Source organism: Petromyzon marinus, unplaced genomic scaffold (genome assembly GCF_048934315.1).
Source record: "Petromyzon marinus isolate PM22_M1 ecotype Great Lakes invasive population unplaced genomic scaffold, UKy_Petmar_22M1.pri1.0 PM_G_Scaffold_88, whole genome shotgun sequence".
In the NCBI taxonomy this organism is placed as follows: Eukaryota; Metazoa; Chordata; class Hyperoartia; order Petromyzontiformes; family Petromyzontidae; genus Petromyzon; species Petromyzon marinus.
This window is the reverse complement of record NW_027423044.1, coordinates 381,225-406,992: the sequence shown is the minus strand read 5'-3', so window position 1 is coordinate 406,992 and position 25,768 is coordinate 381,225. Positions and strand designations below refer to the sequence as shown.

Genomic DNA, 25,768 nt, shown 5'->3' with positions numbered 1-25,768 from the left:
CACATCGTCACAAATGTCTGACCCCCCCCCCCCCCAGGTGCGTGACATCATTTATGTACGGCCTCTTAACTGCTGCTGTTGTTCATTAAACCTCCTTTGCCAGTACAAACATGTAATAATAGTAGGGTTTTCCCCTTTTTTCTGGCAACAAAACTGAAACCTTTTTTTACAAGGATTCATGTCACTGCATTAACCACAAAACTTGCGGTCAAAATGCACAAAAAAACATACTATGATAATATATGTGGCATTGTCCTTGAAACTGATTGAGCTGTGTGACGCCTTTTGGCGTCCTCTGGTCGAGCACCCATCGGGTTGAGGCTCAAAAGAAAGCCGTCCCTTGGTGTGGACCAATCAGGCTCAAAAGAAAGCCGTCCCTTGGTGTGGACCAATCAGTTTAAAGGACAATGCCACATATATATTATCATAGTGTGTGTTTTAATAATGATGATGAAGTATGTGTTTTGTTTGTATTTTGACCACAAGCATTGTGGTTAATGCAGTAAACATGAATCCTTGTCAAAAGGTTTCAGTTTTGTTGCCAGAAAAAAGGGGAAAAACCCCTATTATTGCTGCTGTTGCCGTTGTTGCTGGTGTTACTGTTGTTGATGTTGCTGTTGTTATTGAGACTGTTGTTGCTGCTGTTGCTGTTGTTGTTACTGTTGTTGCCTTTGTTGCTACTGTTGTTGTTGGTGTTGTTACTGTTGTTGCTGCTGCTGCTGTTGTTGTTACTGTTGTTGCTGCTGCTGTTGTTGTTACTGTTGATGCTGCTGTTGTTACTGTTGTTGCTGTTGTTGTTACTGTTGTTGTTGCTGTTGTTGCTGTTGTTACTGTTGTTGTTGCTGCTGTTGTTGTTGCTGTTACTGTTGTTGTTACTGTTGTTGTTGCTGTTGTTGCTGTTGTTACTGTTGTTGTTGCTGCTGCTGTTGTTGTTGCTGTTGCTGTTGTTGTTACTGTTGTTGTTGCTGTTGTTGCTGTTGTTACTGTTGTTGTTGCTGCTGCTGTTGTTGTTGCTGTTGTTGCTGCTGCTGCTGTGACAACTCCCAGCGCGGTTCTCTCTCTCGCCTCACTGTGCACCTGGGGCCCTGGTGCTTCTCCAGTCCGCTACGCTCCAGCGTGCACCCCCTGCCCTCTGCATCTGCTTGAGACCTTCACACATTTGACCCTCATGGCGGTGACCCCGGGGTCCCATAAGCCCCCCCCCGCCCCCCGGCTCTCGCGTGAACTGCGTTGCGACGTCGTTTCATGTCCGCTGAAGGGCCAACCGACGAGGCGACCTCTTCCTCTCGACGAGCTCCGCTCGACGCGCGCTCATCAAAGTTTTGTGACTACGGCCGTTCTGGCCGCGACTTAGACGACGACTTAGACGACGACTTAGACGACGACTTAGACGACGACTTAGACGACGACTTAGACGGCGACGGGGTGCTCGGCGGAGCACCGGAGGATTGATTCCCGGTGGCTCGCTGCGTTTATTGCGTGCGCTAGTGGGGGGGGAGGGGGGGGTGGGGAGACGGAGTCGCCCAAAAGTAAATAATTGGGCGGCGATTTTGGCTTCCGTTTATTGGGGACCCCCGGGGGGTCCGGCCACGAGGTTCACTTCACGTCGGGGACTCTCCGAGAAACTCGACCGTCGTTAAATTGTCACGTGGCTGGATGTTACTGCACACCCCACCCCTCTCCCCACCCCCTCTGCATTTCCCCATTCTCACGATGAAATGAGTTGCAGGGAAAAAACAAAAACATTGTATGCGCAAAAATCCAAAACAACGTTTAGCAATTTTGTTTAATCGAGAACATTCACTGACAATGTCACCGCAATAGACAATGACTCCCCACGCCCCGTGTAGCCCCAACAGACTGTCGGAACGAGTGCTCCTACTCGCACACCTAACACTGTGGCACCACCCCTGACCGACCGCCTTTGTCTCCCCCGTGGTGATGTTCACTACGCAGCAGCAGCAGGAGCTGCAGCAGCAGGTACGCTCGTTTGAGGCAGAGCGTACATAGGGGAGGCCCAGCACCGCTCCGAGGGGGGGTAAAGAGAGAGGCAGGCTGGGTGGTGGACGGCTGGTGAAGTGAGTAGGATAGTCCAGCAGGTCTCTGTGTGAATCTATGGGTCTTTGTGTTAAGTCTACGGGTCTCTGTGTGAATATATGCGTCTCTGTGTGAATCTATGGGTCTCCGTGTGAATCTATGGGTCTCTGTGTTAGTCTACGGGTCTCTGTGTGAATCTATGGGTCTCTGTGTTAGTCTACGGGTCTCTGTGGGAATCTATGGGCTCTGTGTTAGTCTACGGGTCTCTGTGTGAATCTATGGATTTCTGTGTGAATCTATGGGTCTCTGTGTTAGTCTATGGGTCTCTGTGTCAATCTATGGATCTGTGTGAATCTATGGGTCTCTGTGTTAGTCTACGGGTCTCTGTGTGAATCTATGGATCTGTGTGAATCTATGGGTCTCTGTGTTAGTCTACGGGTCTCTGTGTGAATCTATGGGTTTCTGTGTGAATCTATGGGTCTCTGTGTTAGTCTACGGGTCTCTGTGTTAGTCTACGGTGTGTTAGTCTACGGGTCTCTGTGTTAGTCTACGGGTCTCTGTGGGAATCTATGGGCTCTGTGTTAGTCTACGGGTCTCTGTGTGAATCTATGGATCTCTGTGTGAATCTATGGGTCTCTGTGTTAGTCTACGGGTCTCTGTGTGAATCTATGGGTCTCTGTGTGAGTCTACGGGTCTCTGTGTTAGTCTACGGGTCTCTGTGTGAATCTATGGGTCTCTGTGTTAATCTCTGGGTCTCTGTGTTAGTCTACGGGTCTCTGTGTGAATCTATGGATCTCTGTGTTAATCTCTGGGTCTCTGTGTTAGTCTTCAGGTCTCTGTGTGAATCTATGGGTTTCTGTGTGAATCTATAGGTCTCTGTGTTAGTCTACGGGTCTCTGTGTTAGTCTACGGGTCTCTGTGTTAGTCTACGGGTCTCTGTGTTAGTCTACGGGTCTCTGTGGGAATCTATGGGCTCTGTGTTAGTCTACGGGTCTCTGTGTGAATCTATGGATCTCTGTGTGAATCTACGGGTCTCTGTGTTAGTCTACGGGTCTCTGTGTGAATCTATGGGTCTCTGTGTGAGTCTACGGGTCTCTGTGTTAGTCTATTGGTTTTTGTGTGAGTCTACGGGTCTCTGTGTGAGTCTACGGGTCTCTGTGTTAGTCTACGGGTCTCTGTGTTAGTCTATTGGTTTTTGTGTGAGTCTACAGGTCTCTGTGTGAGTCTACGGGTCTCTGTGTTAGTCTACGGGTCTCTGTGTGAATCTACGGGTCTCTGTGTGAGTCTACGGGTCTCTGTTTTAGTCTACGGGTCTCTGTGTTAGTCTACGGGTCTCTGTGTGAGTCTACGGGTCTCTGTGTTAGTCTACGGGTCTCTGTGTTAGTCTACGGGTCTCTGTGGGAATCTATGGGCTCTGTGTTAGCCTACGGGTCTCTGTGTGAATCTATGGATCTCTGTGGGAATCTATGGGTCTCTGTGTTAGTCTACGGGTCTCTGTGTGAATCTATGGGTTTCTGTGTGAATCTATGGGTCTCTGTGTTAGTCTACGGGTCTCTGTGTTAGTCTACGGGTCTCTGTGTTAGTCTACGGGTCTCTGTGTTAGTCTACGGGTCTCTGTGTTATTCTACGGGTGTAAATCGACCACTCCGCCTCTGGAGGCGAATGTGGGTGGAGCGCCGTCCGAGGCGGTGTTTGCGGTAGCGGCGGCGACGACGACGACGACGTGGACGGTGATACTCGTGGAGCGGCACGGGCGCCCCCGGTCGGCCGCCCTCACCGTCAGCTCGTAGGCCTCTACCGCGGAGCCGTCCAGCTTCCTCGCCACAGAGACGACGCCCAGCGCGCCGTGGACGGCGAAGGAATTCCCCACGTTTCCTGCCGGGGGAATTCGCGAGTTCGCGTCGTCAAAAGCGAAGGGAACCGCCGAGGGCGAACGCCGCGGGTGGGAAGCCCCGGCGCCCGTCGGCCGCCGGCGATCCGAGCTGGACGGGGGAGAGACACGCGACGGAGCGTCGCCACGAAAAAAACGCGACACGGGAAATGTGCTCCAGTGCAGAAACTCCCTCCGCGTGGGGGGGAGTGGCGGTGGGAGTGGTGGGAGTGGTGGGAGCGGTGGGAGTGGTTGTGGTAGGAGTGGTGGGAGTGGAGGTGGGAGTGGTGGGAGTGGTGGGAGTGGTGGGAGCGGTGGGAGTGGTGGGAGTGGTGGGAGTGGGAGTGGTGGGAGTGGTGGGAGCGGTGGGAGTGGTGGGAGTGGTGGGAGTGGTGGGAGCGGTGGGAGTGGTGGGAGTGGTGGGAGTGGGAGTGGTGGGAGTGGTGGGAGTGGTGGGAGTGGTGGTGGGAGCGGTGGCGGTGGGAGCGGTGGGAGTGGTGGGAGTGGTGGGAGTGGGAGTGGTGGCGGTGGTGGGAGTGGTGGGAGCGGTGGGAGTGGTGGGAGTGGTGGGAGTGGTGGTGGGAGTAGTGGGAGTGGTGGGAGTGGTGAGAGTGGTGGGAGTGGTAGTGGGAGTGGTGGGAGCGGTGGGAGTGGTGGAAGTGGTGGTGGGAGCGGTGGGAGTGGTGGTGAGGCGGTCACCGTGGCTGATGCTGTATCTGACGTCGGCGTTGGGGCCTTCGTCGCGGTCCAGCGCCGTGACGCGCACCACGGCGGAGCCCACGGCCGCCGACTCGGCCACGCGGGCCTCGTAGGGGCCGCCGGTGAAGCGGGGCGCGTGGTCGTTGGCATCGTCGACGCTCACCGCCAGCGTGGCGTACGCTCGCCTCACGGGGATCCCGCCGTCCTGCACCTGTTTGTGCGAGAGAGTGAGAGAGTGAGAGAGACAGTGAGAGAGTGAGAGGGTGAGGGAGAGAGAGTGAGAGAGAGAGAGTGAGAGAGAGATAGAGAGAGAGAGTGAAAGTGAGACAGAGAGAGAGTGAGAGAGAGTGAAAGTGAGACAGAGAGAGAGTGAGAGAGAGTGAAAGTGAGACAGAGAGTGAGAAGAGAGTGAGAGAGAGATAGAGTGTGAAAGTGAGACAGAGAGAGAGTGAGTGAGAGAGAGTGAGATAGAGATAGAGAGTGAAAGTGAGACAGAGAGAGAGTGAGAGAGTGTGAAAGTGAGACAGAGAGAGAGTGAGTGAGAGAGAGTGAGAAAGTGAGAGAGAGTGAGATAGAGAGTGAGAGAGAGAGTGAGAGAGAGGTCCGAGCGGAGAGATCGCTCGCCACGAACGCCCCCTGACAGGAGGAGACCGTCCGCGGTGAGTCACGTCGTGCTGGTCGCGTGCGACGTGACCGGCGCTGCGGTGCCGTCAAACTGCGACACCGGCACCTGACACGGCCAATCACCAAGGTTTGTCGTCACCGAAACAAAACGTGGCCATCGGTTACGCGGTTTGTTTACGTGACAAACTACACGACACAATACTATACACTACACTGTACACTACTATACTGTACACTACACTACACACTACTATACACTACACTACTATACACTACACTGTACACTACTATACACTACACACTACTATACACTACACTATACACTACACTGTACACTACTATACACTACACTATACACTACACTGTACACTACTATACACTACACTATACACTACACTATAGACTACTATACACTACTATACACTACACTATACACTACACTATACCACTATACACCACACTATACACTACTATACACTACACACTACACTATAGACTACTATACACTACTATACACTATACACTACTATACACTACACTACTATACACTACACTAAACTATACACTACACTATACACAACACTATACACTACACTATACACTACTATACACTACACTAATATACACTACACTATACACTGCACTATACACTACTATACACTACACTGTACACTACTATACAGTACACTATACACTACTGTACACTATACTACTATACACTACACTACACACTACTATACACTACACTACTATACAGTACACTATACAATACTGTACACTACACTACTATACACTACTATACACTACACTGTACACTACTATACAGTACACTATACACTACTATACATTACACTACTATACACTACTATACACTACACTGTACACTACACTATACACTACTATACGGTACATTATACACTACTATACACTACACTATACACTACACAACTATACAATACACTATACTATAGACTACTATACACTACACTATACACTACTATACAATACACTATACACTACACTATACACTACTATACACTACACTATACACTACTATACACTACACTATAGACTACTATACACTACACTATACAGTACACTATACAGTACACTATACACTACACTACTATACACTACACTATACACTACATTATACACTAGCCTATACACTACTATACACTATACTATACACTACTATACAGTACGCTAAACACTACGATACAGGACACTATACACTACACTATACACTACTATACACTACACTATAGACTACACTACACATTACTATACACTACACTATACACTACACTACACACTACTATACACTACACTATACACTACACTATAGACTACACTATACACTACTATACACTATACACTACACTATACACTACACTACACATTACTATACGGTACACTATATACTACTACACAGTACGCTAAACACTACTATACAGGACACTATGGTCACCACGCAAGACAGCGGTCACGGCATCATTGTCATCGTCGTCATCATCGTCGTCATCAGCACCTTCGATTTGCACGGTCGGCACACACACGTACACACACACATGTACACACACACGTACACACACACACGTACACACACACGTACACACACACGTACACACACATATGTACACACACACACGCACACACACACACGTACACACACACGTACAACACAACACATGTACACACGCACACACACACGTACACACACGTACACACACACACGTACACACACACACGTACACACACACACACGTACACACACATACACACACACACGTACACACACACACGTACACACACGTACACACACGCACACACACACGTACACACACGCACACACACACGTACACACACACTCACTCACACACACTCACTCACACAAAGATAAAGATCCCCTGTATAGCCTTAACAGACTGTAGGGGCAAGTGCTGTTAGCGAGCACCTATGAAGGCCGGAACGGTACACGAGGGGGTGGGTGGCCAGCACCACGCCCGACCGCCTTAGTCTCCCTAGTGGCGATGTTAACACCTCACTCTCACACACGTACACACACACGTACACACCTCACTCTCACACAAGTACACACACACGTACACATGTAAACACGTACACACGTACACACACGTGCACCTGGCGTGGCGCCCTCTCACCATGACGGTGAGCAGGTGGCTCCGCTTGGCCTCTCGGTCCAGCCTCTCGGCGGCGGTGACCTCGCCGGTGACGGGGTCCACGCGGAACAGACGCAGGCTCTCCGCGGCGTCGCCGCCGCCTAAGCCGACGAGGGAGAAGGAGAGCCGGGCGGCGACGGCGCCGGCATCGGCGTCCGTCGCCTCCAGCCGCAGGATCCCGGCGGCGGCAGGAGGAGTCTCCTCGGCCACGGTCGCCTCGTAGAGGTCACGGGAGAAGCGGGGCCGGTGGTCGTTCACGTCCAGTACCGTCACCTCCACCTGGCGGGGGGGTGGGTGGTGAGGGTAGTGGGGGTGAGTAATGTGGTGATGCGGGTGGTAAAACAACCCACTACCTCCTCGTGGTGCCGGACGGGCAACGCTGTCGTGGACGGTGCACACACAGACACACACACAGACACACACAGACACACAACAACAACCGCCATTCGCCACTAAGTGGCGGTGACGTCACCACGACGCTTGTGCCAGGCTATGTGCACCCTGAGGCCACGTGAAGTGTCGAACGCCCGCTGGCAGGAGGTCACGGGGCAGACCCAGGTGCCACGGGTCGACTGACTGAGATGACTGGCTGATGCACCACCTGTGCCCCCTACTGTGCCAACCTGCTGTGCTTTAGCCACCCGGCGCTCCGCTCGTTGTTGTGAGCGTCGCTCCTCCGCCCTCCGTTGTTGTTGGAGGGCGACTGCCTCCAACTGCCCAGTAGCATCCTTCACGAGCCTCCTCCACAGAGGCCGATCTTGACACCGCTGGTACCAGTCATCGGCAAGTCCACTCAGCTCCACGTCCTCCTGTACCACATCACTCCATCTCTTCTCTAGCCCGTGCCGCTCCCGCTTAGCCCCCTCAATCCGGCCAAACAAAAGCTGTTTCGGCATGCGGTGGCTGGGCATGCGGGCTACATGACCCAGCCATCGCAGCCTTGCCTGCCGGAGGAGCTCACCGATGGGACCCTGCCCAGATCTTTCAAGGATTTGTGAGCTCCTCACACAATCCAGTCTGGTTAAACCCAGGATGGATCGTAGGCAGGCCAGCCTAAATGTTTCTAACCGGCGAAGATGTTCCATTAGGGGGGTCCACGTTTCGCAAGCGTAGAGAAGGGAGGGAATGACCGTGGCCGAGAAGACCTGAAGCTTAGTGCGGAGCGACAGACCAGGTAGCTTCCACACAGCGTTACACAACCGATGAAAAGATATTGCCGCTCGACTGATTCGGAGTGAGACCTCTGCTGTTAAACTGGAGCCAGTCATAAGCACACTGCCCAGGTATGGGAAACTCTCCACTCTCTCCACAACTGCCCCATCACCGATTGGGAGTTGTGGGGGTGGAGTGTCCGATGGTACAAAATACCCAGGCAGGTGCTTAGTTTTGGTGGGGCTGATGGTAAGGCCCCACCTCTTAGTGGCACGCTCCAGTCTCAGCAGCAGCGTCTCCAACTCCTCCTCTGACTGAGCAGCTATTACCAAATCATCAGCATACATAACGTGGTTGAGCAATAGGGAGCCATCCCTTGACCGCACCCGGGCATCGATTAGCCTCCCATTATATCTGTACCATATGGAGATTCCCCTGGTACAGCTATTGAAGGCTTCACGGACTACGTGGTCAAAATAGATGTTAAATAATGTGGGAGCCAGAGGACATCCCTGTCGCACCCCAAGGTGTACAGGGAATGGCTCTGACTCCCGGCCACGTAGTTTTACCCGGGCCCGCTCACCATCATGAAGGTCCTTAATGATCGTGAGCAGATGGTCAGGTACTCCAAAAGCACGAAGAACGACCCAGAGCCCAGGCCTACTGATGGTATCATAGGCCTTGACCAGGTCAATAAAGCAGAGATGTAGGTCTTGTTGGAATTCCCTACACCTCTGCTGTAGCAGACGGACAGAAAATATGGCATCTGTGCAGGACCGCCCTATCCTGAAACCGCATTGGGGCTCCGCAAGCCTCTCCTCAGCGTGCCTGGCAAGGCGATGCTGAATAATCCTTGCCAGGACCTTTCCCGGCACACTGAGGAGTGAGATGCCCCTGTAGTTGTTACAGTCTGTGCGGTCCCCCTTCTTAAAAAGGGGGACCACCAGGGCATCCTTCCAATCCTGCGGAACCCGTCCAGTGGTCCAGACTGTTGTTATGATGTCATATAGGGCAGTCTGTGCACAAACGCCACCCTCCCTCAGCATTTCGCTTGGGAGATCATCTCTGCCCGCTGCCTTTCCTGGTCTCAGACTCCGGATCACCTGCAATACTTCCTCAGCAGATGGCACCTCAGCCAGCCACTCACAGGGGGTGACTTCTTCCAATATTTGAGGCACCGCAGCCTCAGCAGGGTCATCCTCACTTTGTGCCACGATGTTTTCCTGGCTGAGGGATTTTCCCTCCCCCAGGACCTCACAGAAATGCTCAGCAAATCTGCGAACCTGTTCCTGGGGGTCGGAGATTGGATCACCGTTTTTTCCCCTAATGATGGTAATAGGTGTGGCGCTGCAGGTTACTTTTTTGATGGAGTTAAATAGAGATTTGTGATCACGGGCCACTGAGGCAGACTCCATCTCCTCAGCAACCCGCGACCACCACCCATCCTTGCAGCGCCTCACGGCTCTCCGAACCTCCGAGCGAAGGCTGCGGTAAGCCTCCTCATTCTCTGACGTGGGATTCTGTAGCCGATGACAGTGGGCCTGTCGCTTTTTCTCAACCATCCTGAACACCTCCTCTGTCAGCCAGGGTCTCTGGGGAGGTCTGGACCGTGTACCCAAAGCAGCCATTGCAGCTGCATGAGTCACAGTTCTAAACCTCGCCCATTTACCCTCGACATCAGGAGGAGTCGGGGACGATGCCAATCCCAGCCGCAAGCGATGATGAAATTCTCGCTTGCAACTTTCATCAGATAACTGAGACCAGGCCACTTTAGGTTGGAATGGGGTCCTGGGTGTACACCCACCACCGGAGTGGAAGAATGGCAGGCGCATCTTACAGATGACTAGTCGATGGTCAGAGGGCAGATCAGCTCCACGGTAGGTCCTGGTGTCAAGGACATGTGCTCGCATTCGCTGGTCCGTCACTATGTAGTCCAGCAGATGTTCTTGCTTGGACCCGGCATGCATCCATGATGTTGTGTGGATGCGCCGATGCCGGAACAGCGTGTTGGTAATTACAAGCACATGGGCTGCACAAAAATCTAGCAGCCTCCTACCGTTGTTATTGAGCTGATCTGGCCCATGCCCTCCAATCACTCCAGACCAGGTGCCAGTATCATGACCAACTCGGGCATTGAAGTCACCCAACATGATGACTCTATCCCGAGAGGCCACTTTAGCCAGCACCTGTGACAGGAGGTCATAGAAGGCATCTGACTCATCGGCTTTGCCTGCATCCCTCCACGGATGTTCATCTTCGGTGGGGGCATAAGTAACCACGACCACCATTTCTCGCCTCCGGTTGATGGGAAGGCGAGCCCAAAGTAGCCTGGGGCTTACAGCTTCCCACACCTCACCGCCACGCTCCCACGCCCCCTTCATTCTTTTGTTCAAAAGAAGACCCACACCCTGTTGTTTGGCAGTCTGCTGCCCCGAGTAGAGAACTGTCCACCCCTCATGGTGGCAGGAGCCAGAGCCGGTCCACCGGACCTCCTGAATGCCGCATAGATCCAGGCGATACCGGTCCAGCTCCCGACAGAGGAGTGGCAGCCTCTCTTCTGCAGTGAGCGTTCGAACATTCCACGTGGCCACCCGTAGTGGCTTTTCGTTGTTTCTGGAGTAGCCCCGAGGGTAGGTATTCAATCTCCTGGCTCCGCCAATTGGGGTTTGGCCAGGAGACGTCATAGACGCCTGGCCCCCCGGGGCCTCCAGCACAAGCTTATTAGTTACATATTTCAGTTTAATTCGTGGTTTCGTGGTAATTCATTGAAGGTGGAGGGGTTACCAGCCCCTCGCACCCGTCCAGAGCCCCCGTTTAGCCCCTGTGGTGGACACATATGCCATGAGGGGAGGAGCCAATCAAAATTGGATCTCCCCCCACAGCACTGTCCACGACAGAGTTGCCCGTCCGGCACCGCGAGGAGGTAGGGGGTTGTTTTGCCGGACAGACACACACACAGACACACACACAGACACACACAGACACACACACACATTCACACACACACAGACACACACAGACACACACACAGACACACACACAGACACAGACACACACACAGACACACAAACACACACACAGACACACAGACACACACACAGACACACAGACACACACACAGACACACAGACACACACAGACACACACACAGACACACACACAGACACACACACAAAGACAAAGATCCCCCATATAGCCTTAACAGACTGTAGGGGCAAGTGCTGTTAGCGAGCACCTATGAAGGCCGGAACGGTACACGAGGGGGTGGGTGGCCAGCACCACGCCCGACCGCCTTTGTCTCCCTAGTGGCAATGTTTACACACCGCACCAGGTACTCATTTGAGGCTGAGTCGACCTAGGGGAGGCCCGGGACCGGTTCAGATAATCGTCACTGGTGTTGGCCGTGAGCGGGAATCGAACCCGGGTCGCCAGGTTCATAGCGCAGCGCGCTAACCGCTACACTATCGCTCCCCACACAGACACACACACAGACACACTCAGACACACACAGACACACACACAGACACACACAGACACACACACACAGACACACACACAGACACACACAGACACACACACAGACACACACACCGACACACACAGACACAGACGCACACACAGACACACACACAGACACGCGTGCCTGCCCACCAGGGTGGTTGCAGCGTTGGTCCCGTCGGTGAGCGTCACGGTGAGCCGGTAGAGGGAGCACCGCTCGGCATCCAGCGGCTTGGCGACCTCCACAAAGCCGCTGTGCTCCGTCACGTGGAAGCTGCCCTCCCAGTTACCGCCTGCCAACACCGTCACCATCGTCATCATCATCATCATCATCACGTCACCGTTAGCACACCACCATCAAGATGTCACCGTTAAACCATCCACATGATGTCACCATGAACACAACACGTGGGTTGGGGTGTGGTGTGTATTGTGTGTGTGGTGTGTGTGTGGTGTGTGTGTGGTGTGTGTGTGGTGTGTGTGTGGTGTGTGTGGTGTTTGTGTGTGGTGTGTGTGGTGTGTGTATGATGTGTGTGGTGTGTGTGTGTGGTGTGTGTGTGTGTGGTGTGTGTGGTGTGTGTGATGTGTGTGGTGTGTGGTGTGTGGTGTGTGTTCTGTGTGTGTGGTGTGTGTGTGTGTGGTGTGTGTGGTGTGTGTGTGTGGTGCGTATGGTGTGTGTGGTGTGGTGTGTGTGGTGTGTGTGATGTGTGTGTGTTACTGTGTGTGTGACTGTGTGTGTGGTGTGTGTGGTGTGTGTGTGGTGTGTGTGTGGTGTGTGTGGTGTGTGTGTGGTGTGTGTGGTGTGTGGTGTGTGTGGTGTGTGTGGTGTGTGGTGTGTGTGGTGTGTGTGGTGTGTGTGTGTGGTGTGTGTGTGTGGTGTGTGTGTAGTGTGTGTGGTGTGTGTGTGTGTGGTGTGCGTCGTGTATGTGTGTGGTGTGTGTGGTGTGTGTGTGTGTGTGGTGTGTGTGGTGTGTGTGTGGGTGTGTGTGTGGTGCGTGTGTGTGGTGTGTGTGTGTGGTGTGTGTGTGGTGCGTGTGGTGTGTGTGTGTGGTGTATGTGTGGTGTGTGTGTGGTGTGTGTTGTGTGTGGTGTGTGTGTGGTGTGTGGTGTGTGTGTGGTGTGTGTGGTGTGTGTGGTCTGTGTGGTGTGTGTGGTGTGTGGTGTGTGTGGTGTGTGTGGTGTATGTGTGTGGGGTGTGTGGTGTGTGTGTGTGGTGTGTGTGTGGTGTGTGGTGTGTGTGTATGGTGTGTGTGGTGTGTGTGGTGTGTGTGTGGTGTGTGTGGTGTGTGCGGTGTGTGTGGTGTGTGTGTGGTGTGTGTGGTGCGTGTGTGTGGTGTGTGTGTGTGTGGTGTGTGTGTGTGTGGGGCGTGTGGTGTGTGTGTGTAGTGTGTGTGTGGTGTGTGTGGTGTGTGTGTGGTGTGTGTGGTGTGTGTGGTGTGTGTGGTGTGTGTGGTGTATATGTGTGTGTGTGTGGTGAGTGTGTGGTGTGTGTGTGGTGTGTGTGTGTGGTGTGTGTGGTGTGTGTGTGTGGTGTGTGTGTGGTGTGTGTGGTGTGTGTGGTGTATGTGTGTGTGTGTGTGTGGTGTGTGTGTGGTGTGTGTGGTGTGTGTGTGGTGTGTGTGTGGTGTGTGTGGTGTATGTGGTGTGTGTGTGGTGTGTGTGGTGTGTGTGGTGTATGTGTGTGTGTGGTGTGTGTGGTGTGTATGTGGTGTGTGTGGTGTGTGTGTGGTGTGTGTGTGGTGTGTGTGGTGTGTGTGGTGTGTGTGTGGTGTGTGTGGTGTGTGGTGTGTGTGGTGTGTGGTGTGTGTGGTGTGTGTGTGGTGTGTGTGGTGTGTGTGTGGTGTGTGTGGTGTGTGTGGTGTATGTGTGTGTGTGGAGTGTGTGGTGAGTGTGTGGTGTGTGTGTGGTGTGTGTGGTGTGTGTGGTGTATGTGTGTGTGTGGAGTGTGTGGTGAGTGTGTGGTGTGTGTGTGGTGTGTGTGGTGTGTGGTGTGTGTGGTGTGTGTGTGGTGTGTGTGGTGTGTGTGTGGTGTGTGTGGTGTGTGTGGTGTATGTGTGTGTGTGGAGTGTGTGGTGAGTGTGTGGTGTGTATGTGGTGTGTGTCGTGTGTGTGGTGTGTGTGTGGTGTGTGTGTTGTGTGTGTGTGGTGTGTGTGTGGTGAGTGTGTGGTGTGTGTGGTGTGTGTGTGGTGTGTGTGTGTGGTGTGTGTGGTGGCACCACGTGACCTGTGATGCTGAACCACAGGAGGCTCCCCCACGTGCTCTCCGTGGGCAGCACGATCACCACCATGCCCACGGCGGCCGTCTCCGCCACGGTGACCGCGTGCTGCCTCAGGGCGAAGGCCGCGGGCGTCTCGGGTGGCCGTGGAGCGGCGATCCACTCCACGTGGAGCGTGGCCGTCGACGACTTGGGCGGTCGCCCCCCGTCCGTGGCGTGGACCTGCGGGGCCGGCGACGCCGACATCGGCGAGTTCCGTTTCAGCGGTCGAATCGTCGCGGCGATAAGAGGCGAGGCGGGGGGGGGGGGGTCCTTGCGTCGAGTCGGGGTTACCTCGTCATGCGTGTCTGCGTGAGGAGGGAGAGGAGGAGGGAGAGGAGGAGGGAGAGGGGGAGTAGGGAGAGCAGGAGAGGAGGAGGTAGCATGTGGAGTGTGCCCAGCACCGTGATTGAGTTGGATGTCCCCGCAGGCTGCCGCCTGCTCTGGCTGTAGACGATTCCTCGCGCGCGGTCGATGGCAAAGTCTCCAACGTCGTGCCCCCCGCTGATGACGTAACGCAGATCCGCGTTGATGCCCCGGTCGGCGTCGGCGGCGTAGACACGGGCGACGGGCACCGCCGGGCCCGGGGTCGGCGCCGCCGCCGCCGCGACGACTTTGACTCGCGTGAGGTTCCTGGGGAAGCGCGGGGCGTTGTCGTTCTCGTCGGAGACGCTCAGCGTCACCGCCACCCTCGCTTCACGCGGGGGGACGCCGCCGTCCACGATGGACACCTGGCGCCGGCCGGCGGGAAGCACACACAGACACGCACAGACACGCACAGACACGCACGCACAGACACACACGCACAAACACACACAGACACGCACAGACACACACAGACACACACAGACACGCACAGACACACACAGACACGCACGCACAGACACACACACACAGACACACACAGACACACACAGACACACACAGACACAGACACACACAGACACGCACAGACACACACTGACACGCACAGACACGCACAGACATGCACAGACACACATGCACAGACACACACGCACAGACACACACAGACACGCACAGACACGCAAGCACAGACACACACAGACACGCACAGACACGCACGCACAGACACGCACATACAGACACGCACGCACAACAACAACCGCCATTCGGCCACTAAGTGGCAGTGATGTCACCATGACGCTTGTGCCAGGCTAGGTGCACGTTGAAGCCACGTGAAGTATCGAACGCCCGCTGGCCGGAGGTCACGGGGCAGACCCAGGTGCCACGGGTCGACTGAGATGACTGGCTGATGCACCAACTGTGTCCCCTACTGTACCACCACTACCACCACTACTACCACCACCACCACTACCACTACTACCACCACCATTATCACTACCACCACAACTACCACCACCACAACTACCACCACCACAGCCACTACTACCACTACCACCACCATCACTCCACCACCACCACCATCCCTACCACCACTACTACCACTACCACCACCACCACTACCATCATCATCACTACTACTACCACCACTACTACCACTACCACCACCCACCACTACCATCACCACTACTACTACCACCACCACAACTTCCACCACTACCAGCACAACTTCCACCACCACTACTACCACTACCACCACCATCACTACCACCACTACCAATGCCACCACCAACACGACTACCACCACCATTACTACTACCATTATCATCACCACCACCAATAGCACCAGCACTACTACCACCATCACCACTACTACCACCACCACCATCACTCCACCACTACCACTACTACCACCACCACTACTACCAGCATCACTACCACCACCGCCACTATTTCCACCACTACCACCACAACTTCCACCACCACTACTACCACTACCACCACCATCACGAACACCGCTACCAACACCACCACGACTACCACTAACACCACCACTACTACAACTACCACCACTACTACCACTACCATTATCACTACCACCACCACTACTACTACAACCACCACTACCACCACCACTACCACCAACACCACCACCACCACAACTACCACCCCCACCACAACCACCACCCTCACGGTGACTCTTACCTCCAGCTCGTGCTCCGCCTGCCTCTCTCTGTCCAGCGGCCTGCTGGTGGTGTGGATGACGCCTGTGACGAGTCGTTCACCAGAGGTGAACCACAACCCTCCCACGCCGGCCGGCACACGCACACGGTGGGGTGGGGGGCGTCAACGTGGAGACGGGGTGGGGGGGGTAGCTCGTCAGTTGACAACTTAAAGACGACATCACCACGTGATGTCAGGCTATGTTGGGTCACATCGTGCCAAATGGAAATGCGTCGATAGTAAATGTTGTTGGATTTGCTCTCTATACACTACAATACACTACAATACACGCTATACACTACGCTACACACTGCTATACACTACACTATACACTACTATACACTACACTATACACTACTATACATTACACTATACACTACAATACACTACTATACACTACAATATACACTACACTATACACTACGCTAAGCACTATTATACACTATACAATACACTCTACACTACTATACACTACACTATACACTTATAACTACGCGCTGTTGCGTAACCTGCATTGCCACCAGGGCAGTACAGCATTACCCCTGGGTACAACGGTTGGGGTCAGTCGAGGTGAAACAAATCGTGGCCAGGGTTTGGTACGAACCAATCAGACGGTTCCACGTGGGAATGTATGATTGGTTCTACCTGGCCACGAAGGAGTATAAGACGGGTGACCCAACGGACCTTGGGGAGTTCTCTCCCTGCACAAAGACAGAAGACTGGGCTGAAGCCTAGCTAGGACCCTGGACCAGCCTTCCAGCCCTTCTAAGGGCTAAGGCTCGGCAAACCCAGTGGTCAGGACCCACCGGGCCAGCGGTGGGTCAGATAGCCTCCCCTAGGTCCTAGCCGGAGGACTAGGATAGCGGTAGACGTGTGAGTCCCGCCAAGTCCGGAGGTTGTACCTCCTTAGGTATCAAGGAGGTTAGCGGTAGACGTGTGAGTCCCGCCAGGTCCAGAGGCTGTACCTCCCTAGGGTATCGGGTGAGGGGACCGAATATCCCTCTGTGTGTGTTAAGCGTTGTATAAGGAAATAATACAATAAACAGAGTGTGCCTCCTAAAGAAGTCTGCTCGTCCTTACAACACTAAACTACAATACACTACAATACACTATACACTACGCTATACACTACGCTATATACTATACACTGCACTATACACTACACGCTATACACTACTATACACTACGCTACACACAACACAACACACTACGCTACACACAACACAACACACTACACTACACACAACACTACACTATACACTACACTATATACTACACTGCTACACACTACACTATACACTACTATACACTACACTATACACTACACTATACACTACGCTACACACTGCTATACGCTACACACAACACTGTACACTACACTATACATTACTATACACTACACTACTATACACTATACTATACACTACACTATACACTACGCTATACACTATACACTACACTATACACTACGCTGCAAACTGCTATACGCTACACACAACACTGCACACTACACTATCGTTGTAAATGTTGTGGATTTGCTCTCCACCCCCAGCACCACCGCCCCCACCTGTGCTGGTGTTTATGTTGAAGAATCCCTGCGGGTCTCCGCAGACGATGTTGAACGTGAGGCCCCTGCCCCGCGCCTCCCCGGCGGTGTCGGCGGCGGTGTTGGCGGCGGCGTCGGCGTTGTCCGGGTCCCAGGCGTCAACTTGTGCTGCCGCGACGCCCCCTGGGGAGTTCTCCGCCACCTCGGCCCGGTACCACGGACGCGACGCCCGTGGGGGGTTGTCGTTCACGTCCTGGGGGGGGGCGGCGGGACGGGGGCGGGAGAGACGCACGGCATTCGCATCGTGTCGTTTTAAAACGCAGCGGTGCAAACGCACGCACTCACACGTGCGTGCGTGCGCGCAAGTGCGCACGGGTTCCCGTACCTGCACCTCCACGTAGACGTGCAGCGTGGCGAAGCGAGGGACGAGTCCGCGATCCGTAGCGCGCACCGCGAGCCAGTAGCTGCTCGCCGTCTCGCGATCCAGCGGCCGCGCCGTGACGATCGCCCCTGCCGGCGCGGGACACGGCGTCATTAGCCGCGAGGGTTTTTAGTTTTTTTAGTTTATTTATTTTGGTTATAGCCCTGTGAGCCATTCGGCGCTTGAATCGGGTGCAACCACAACAAACAAACAAAAACACGAACAAGAAAAACATCTTACAGTGACTATGTGTGACTGTGCAGGATGAGGGGGGGAGGGAGGAGGGAGGTAGCGGTGGTAGCTGTAGAAGTGGTGGTTGTAGTGATAGCAGTAGTGGGTGTGATCTACCGGTCTCCGGATGAACGCTGAAGACCCCCAGGTCGGACCCGTCCACGAGGGAGTACCGCACCTCCCCGTCGATCCCCCGGTCTTCGTCCGCGGCCGCGACGGTGACGACGACGGCCCCCGCGGGGGCGTCCTCCCGCACGGCGGCGGCCGCCGCGAACTCCGTGAACCGCGGGGCGTGGCGGTTCTCGTCCACGTCCGCCACCTCCACCGTCGCCCGGCAGACCGCCGGCGGCGGCCCCCCGGGGTCGCCGTCGCGCGCGGCCACCGTCAGGTCGTAGCGGCGTCGCCTCTCGAAGTCGAGCGGCCGCGCCAGACGCAGGGCCCCGCTCGTCTCGTGCACCGCGAACGTGACGCCGTCCTCGTCCTCGCCCCGCAGGGAGTAGCGCGCCTCCCCGGCGGGGCCACCAGCGTCGAGCCAGCCGAGGACGGCCCCCACCGGGACGTCCTCGGGCACGCGGAGGCGGAGGGGGGCCGGCCCGCACGCGGGCGCGCGGGTCGCGGCGACGGCGACGCGCGGGGCGTGGGCGTTCGCCCGGCTCACGTTCACTACGACGCGCGCCGAGCCGCTCAGCCCGCCGCCGTCGACGGCCGTCACCTTGAACTCGTGCGGCCCCGCGTCGCCGGGCTCCGTCAGCCTCCTGGCGAGCGTCACCTCGCCGCTCGCCGGGTGCACGGCGAAGGCGTCCGAGCGCTGCTCCAGGGTGTAACTGAAGCGCCCGTTGGGGCCCTCGTCGGCGTCCGTGGCGGCGACGCGTAGGAGCGCGGCGCCCGCCGGCGCGTCGTCGGCGACGCCGGCGGAGTACGACGACGCCGAGAACAGCGGACTCAGGTCGTTGCGGTCCAGCACGTGGACGAAGACCTCGGCGGACGCCGCCCCGCGGCCGTTCTCGGAGAACGCTTTGACCCCTAGCGTGTAGCCGTGGCGCTCCTCGCGGTCCAATGGCACGCCCCTTGTGCGGACGCGCAGGAACCAAAAGTCGCCCACGACGAGCCCCTCCGCCTCGAACGCGGCCTCCTCGTCCCCGGACACGACGGCGTACCGGGCCCCGGGGGCCGAGCGGCCGACGTGGATCCCCATCTTGTCGTGGCTCTCCACGTACGTGGCGGGCGCGGAGTTCTCGTAGACGGTGGCATGGTAGGACGGCCTGGTGAAGCGCAGGGGCGACCCTGGCGGGCCGCGTTGCCCGGCGAGGCATCTCACGCACGGTGGCAGCAGCAGCAGGAGCAGCGGCAGCGGGAGGAGCGCCGAGGCCATCGTGTCGGGCGTCGGGCCCTGCGCCTGAGAGCCGCCGACGACACCGAGCCGCGGTCGGAGAGGCGGGCGCCGTCAAAGTCTCCGGGTTCGTTGGGCGCTCCCGATGGGGTGTCGGTCCTCCTCCTCCTCTAACGTGTCAGATCGAGACCAAACACAAACCAAACAATTTTTCTTTTTGCCAGGCAAGGCGCCCCGCTGAGTTACCGGATAGCGCTTTTTCAGAAGCGACCTGGCCATCGTAAACGATAGCTCGACAATGTGGCTCATCAGCATCGTCGTCATCATCACCATCACGTGGACATTTACAATTACAGCAGCAGACAAATACTCAAAAGGGACGTTTCTACAACCACCGCCATTCGCCACTAAGTGGCGGTGGCGTCACCACGACGCTTGTGCCAGGCCATGTGCACGTTGAGGCCACGTGAAGTGGCGAACGCCCGCGGGCAGGAGGTCACGGGGCAGACCCAGGTGCCACGGGTCGACTGACTGAGATGACTGAGATGACTGGCTGATGCACCACCTGTGCCCCCTACTGTGCCAACCTGCTGTGCTTTAGCCACCCGGCGCTCCGCTCGTTGTTGTGAGCGTCGCTCCTCCGCCCTCCGTTGTTGTTGGAGGGCGACTGCCTCCAACTGCCAAGTAGCGTCCTTCACGAGCCTCCTCCACAGAGGCCGATTATGACACCGCTGGTACCAGTCATCGGCATGTCCACTCAGCTCCACATCCTTCTGTACCACGTCATTCCATCTCTTCTCTAGCCCGTGCCGCGCCCGTTGAGCTCCCTCAATCCGGCTGAACAAAAGCTGTTTAGGCATGCGGTGACTGGACATGTGGGCTACATGACCCAGCCAACGCAGCCTTGCCTGCCGGAGGAGCTCACCGATGGGACTTTGTCCAAATCATTCAAGGGTTTGTAAGCTCCTTACAGAATTCAGCTTGGTTAAACCAGCATAAATTTTTCCAACCGGTGAAGATGCTCCATTAAGGGAGTTAACGTTTCGCAAGCATAAAAAAGGGAGGGAATGACCGTGGCCGAAAAGACCTGAAGCTTCGTGCGGAGCGACAGACCAGGTAGCTTCCACACAGCAGCGTTACGCAAACGATGAAAAGATATTGCCGCTCGACTGATTCGGAGACATCTGCTGTCAAACGGGAGCCGGTCATGAGCACACTGCCCAGGTATTGGAAACTCTCCACTCTCTCCACAACCGCCCCATCACCTCCTTCTGTTCGCCCCCTTATTGGTTACTCACAATACTCCTCTACACTACTGTAGAGCCAGACACTACTACAGAGTCACTACTGGATACTAACTTGATTAGGCGCTTTCGTGATTTTTAATTAACCGACCGTCTGTGTTGCTTTATATAGTTTACAAATTTTGCTAAACCCTGTTTGATTTAGTGTGATGTTCCGTCTCTCTGTATCCCTTGGTATATCTGTGTTAATTCTCCCTACTTAAGGTCTGTCTGCTGTTATGTTTCCTCTACCTGATGATGATTGCTTGTGTTGCGATCGAAACGTCGTATGCTATTATATAATTTTATTTTTTTATTACTTTTTTATTATTTCTACGTGAATTTACCGAAAAAAACAGTCACTACATACTACCCACCTGTATGTAGGGTGTGTAGGTATCTATGCCTACACAGGGATGTGTCCCCCCACCCCAATATATATTAAAATTACGGCCTTGCCACACACTACACATTCTTATAATTTCAAGACCACGCACTACACATAAAAAAAGACCACACACTACATCGATATATAAAAGGCAAAGTTGTGATTGTGTGTGTTGTCTGTTCAAAATGTTTAGCGTACTTTCCGACATGCAACAAACTTTAAATTTGCCATGTGGGTACTTTCCAGACTGTACACCGTGCTAACATTATACAAATACACTTTTGTTTCTTTGGGGGGTGGGGGTGCAATAATGCATTTAGATTTTGCACGGCAAGTGAGCTGTGACGTCACATGTGTGTTGTGGTTCGAGCAGCCAGCGACCCGGGTTCGATTCCCGCCCATGGCCACCACCGGTGACGATTATCTGAACCGGTCCTGGGCCTCCCCTAGGTCGACTCAGCCTCAAACGAGTAACTGCTGTGCGGTGTGTGAACATCGCTAGCACTGGGGAGACAAAGGCGGCCGGGCGTGGTGAATCCAAGTCCCGGGCGAAGCCGGGCAGTAGCAGCTAGTTGTCTGTATATATATAATAAAAGGGAAATGTGTGGATGTGTGTCTGTTCGAGATGTTTAGCATGCTTCCCAACATGCTATAAAAAACTAAAATTTGGCACGTGGGTAGCTCCCATATTCTAGATTTGAAGCTTTCGTGACTGCAAGGATCCATACTCTTTGGTTCTATTCGGTAAAGTCACGTAGGTAACAAAAATAAAATAACATAAATCACGACGTTTTGGCCACAACACCTGAAGAAGGCCACTTGTGTTGTGGCCGAAACGTCGTGATTTTTGTTATTTTTTGCCTACGTGACTTTACCGAATAGAACCAAAGAGTACGGCTCCCATATTGTACACAATGTCAAAACGTATAAAAATAAGACTTTTTGTATATTGGTCTGCAAGGCTGAACCCCTACCACGTGGCGTGCCCCACGCGGCGCGCTCCACCTCGACAGCTGTGAGCAGCGTGCCCCACGCGAGAGTTCAGGTGGCGTACGCCTCGCTCCTGGCCCATTAAGCCACTTGGCCTTCTTCTCCCGAGTTGCAATACTTGACATGGCACGCGCCACCTCTCAAAGTTTTCACTCTTTTGCGGATATCACCTAACTTCCTGGGACTCGTGAACCGATATAACAGCCTGCAGAGCGGCATTGAAAATCAGACAAATATCTTGTTGGATTCCGTTAGTGTTTTATAAGAGCAGGCCCCGTGCTTACGAGGCCTAGGGAGGCCATTTCATTGTCACGCAATTTGTGGAGGGGTTTTTTGTCTACTTGGGGGGGGGGGGGTGTGAACATTTTATCTCGCCGCGTCTGCAATAAGAGCCAGTAGCGTGTTGTCTGGAGCTTGGTGTCTGTCCTCACGCAACCCTCTAGGCTCAGAATCACCAGCGGCACTCAGCTGTTTAATATTACGACTAGGACTAAACTATCGATTTCCGTGAACGGGGACAACTTTGAGTCATTAATATATCAAGACCACACTTACAGCGTCAAGTGCAGTGGTAGTAGCAATGGTAGTAGTGGTGGTGGTAGTCATGGTGGTGGTAGTGGTGATAGTAGTGGTGGTAGTAGTGATAGTAATAGTAGTAATAGTAGTGGTAGTCGTGGTAGTAGCAGTGGTAGTAGTGGTGGTAGTAGTGGTGGTGGTGATAGTAGTGGTGATTGTAGTGATAGTAATAGTAGTGATAGTAATAGTAGTGGTAGTAGTCGTGGTAGTAGTGGTGGTAGTAGTGGTGGTGGTAGTCGTGGTGGTGGTGGTAGTAGTGGTGATAGTAGTGGTGATAGTAGTGATAGTAATAGTAGTGATAATAATAGTAGTGGTAGTAGTCGTGGTAGTAGTGGTGGTAGTGATAGTAGTGGTGATAGTAATAGTAGTGATAGTAGTGGTAGTCGTGGTAGTAGCAGTGGTAGTAGTGGTGGCAGTCGTGGTGGTGGTAGTTAGTGGTGGTAGTAGTTGTGGTAGTAGTGATAGTAATAGTAGTGATAGTAATAATAGTGGTAGTCGTGGTAGTAGCAGTGGTAGTAGTGGTGGTAGTTAGTGGAAGTGGTGGTAGTCGTGGTGGTGGTTGTGGTGATAATAGTGATGTTAGTAGTGATAGTAATAGATGTGGTAGTCGTGGTGGTGGTAGTTAGTGGTAACATAGTGGTAGTTAGTAGTAACATTGTAATAACATTGCCACTCGCCTGCAGGCTTGTGAGAGTGAACGGCGCGACGTGGAGCGAACAGCTGCACCAGCACGAGACGGAGGCAGCGGCACACTGAGGGGGAGGGGCAGCGCTGGGGGGAGGGGCAGCGCTAGGGGGGAGGGGCAGCGCTAGGGGGGAGGGGCAGCGCTGGGGGGAGGGGCAGCGCTAGGGGGGAGGGGCAAAGCGAGTGGGTGAGTGAGTGTGTGGCTGTTTGGCTGATTGGGTGAGTGGGTGGGTGAGTGAGCGGGTGGCTGATTGGGTGAGTGGGTGGGTCAGTGGGTGGGTGAGTGGGTGGCTGCTTGTGTGAGTGGGTGGGTGGGTGAGTGGGTGGCTGTTTGGCTGATTGGGTGGGTGAGTGGGTGGGTGAGTGAGCGGGTAACTGATTGGGTGAGTGGGTGGGTCATTGGGTGGGTGAGTGGGTGGCTGCTTGTGTGAGTGGGTGGGTGAGTGGGTGGGTGAGTGGGTGGCTGAATGGGTGAGTTGGTGGGTGAGTAAGTAGGTGGCTGATGGGCTGATTGTGTGAGTGGGTGGGTGAGTGAGTGGGTGGGTGGGTGAGTGAGTGGGTGAGTGAGTGAGTAGGTGGCTGATGGGCTGATTGGGTGAGTGGGTGGGTGAGTGAGTGGGTGGCTGATTGGGTGAGTGGGTGGGTCAGTGGGTGGGTGAGTGGGTGGGTGATTGGCTGATTAGGTGAGTGGGTGGGTCAGTGGGTGGGTGAGTGGGTGGGTGAGTGAGTGGGTGAGTGAGTAGGTGTCCGGCAAAACAGCCCCCTACCTCCTCGCGGTGCCGGACGGGCAACTCTGTCGTCGACAGTGCTGTGGGGAGAGGGCCAATTCCGATTGGCCCCTCCCCTCATGGCGTCTGTGACCACCACAGTGGCTAAACGGGGGCTCTGGACGGGTGCGAGGGGCTAGTAACCCCTCCACCTTCAAAACATTACCACGAAACCACGACTTAAATATGTAACTAATAAGCTTGTGCCGGAGGCCCCGGAGGGACAGGCGTCTATGACGTCTCCTGGCCAAACCCCAATTGGCGGAGCCAGGAGATTGAATCTCTACCCTCGGGGCTCCTCCAGAAACAACGAAAAGCCACTTCGTGTGGCCACGTGGAAGGTTCGAATGCTCACTGCAGAGGAGAGGCTGCCACTCCTCTGTCGGGAGCTGGACCGGTACCGCCTGGGTCTCTGTGGCATTCAGGAGGTCCGGTGGACCGGTTCTGGCTCCTGCCACCATGAGGGGTAGACAGTCCATGAGGGATGGGTGGTTACTTATGCCCCCACCGAAGACGAACATCCATGGAGGGATGCAGGCAAAGCCGATGAGTCAGATGCCTTCTATGACCTCCTGTCACAGGTGCTGGCTAAAGTGGCCCCTCGGGATACAGTCATCTTGTTGGGTGACTTCAATGCCCGAGTTGGTCATGATGCTGGCACCTGGTCTGGAGTGATTGGAGGGCATGGGCCAGATCAGCTCAATAACAATGGTAGGAGGCTGCTAGATTTTTGTGCAGCCCATGGGCTTGTAATTACCAACACGCTGTTCCGGCATTGGCGCATCCACACAACATCACGGATGCATGCCGAGTCCAAGCAAGAACATCTGCTGGACTACATAGTGACGGACCAGCGGATGCGAGCCCATGTCCTTGACACCAGGACCTACCGTGGAGCTGATCTGCCCTATGACCATAGACTAGTCATCTGTAAGATGCGCCTGTCATTCTTTCACTCCGGTAGTGGATGTACATCCAGGACCCCATTCCAATCTAAAGTGGCCTGGTCTCAGTTATCTGATGAAAGTTGCAAGCGAGAATTTCATCATGTCGAGGGTAAATGGGCGAGGTTTAGGACTGTGACTCATGCTGCTGCAATGGTTGCTTTGGGTACGCGGTGCAGACCTCCCCAGAGACCCTGGCTGACAG

General features: G+C 54.5%; 1 protein-coding gene across 1 annotated transcript; it reads right to left on the bottom strand.

Moving 5' to 3' along the window:
- Nucleotides 1-1,773: 1,773 nt before the first annotated feature.
- On the bottom strand, nt 1,774-23,920 carry LOC142921734 (protocadherin Fat 1-like). Its single transcript, XM_076063052.1, has 11 exons — nt 23,846-23,920; nt 18,719-20,101; nt 18,335-18,459; nt 17,971-18,202; nt 16,386-16,447; nt 14,723-15,049; nt 14,288-14,501; nt 12,217-12,356; nt 7,396-7,692; nt 4,607-4,817; nt 1,774-3,912 (listed from the first exon to the last, which is right to left on the bottom strand). Exons 2-11 carry the CDS (start codon nt 19,971-19,973, stop codon nt 3,662-3,664), a joined length of 3,114 nt encoding a protein of 1,037 aa, XP_075919167.1. The 5' UTR covers nt 19,974-20,101; nt 23,846-23,920; the 3' UTR covers nt 1,774-3,661.
- Between the last annotated feature and the right edge of the window lie 1,848 nt (nt 23,921-25,768).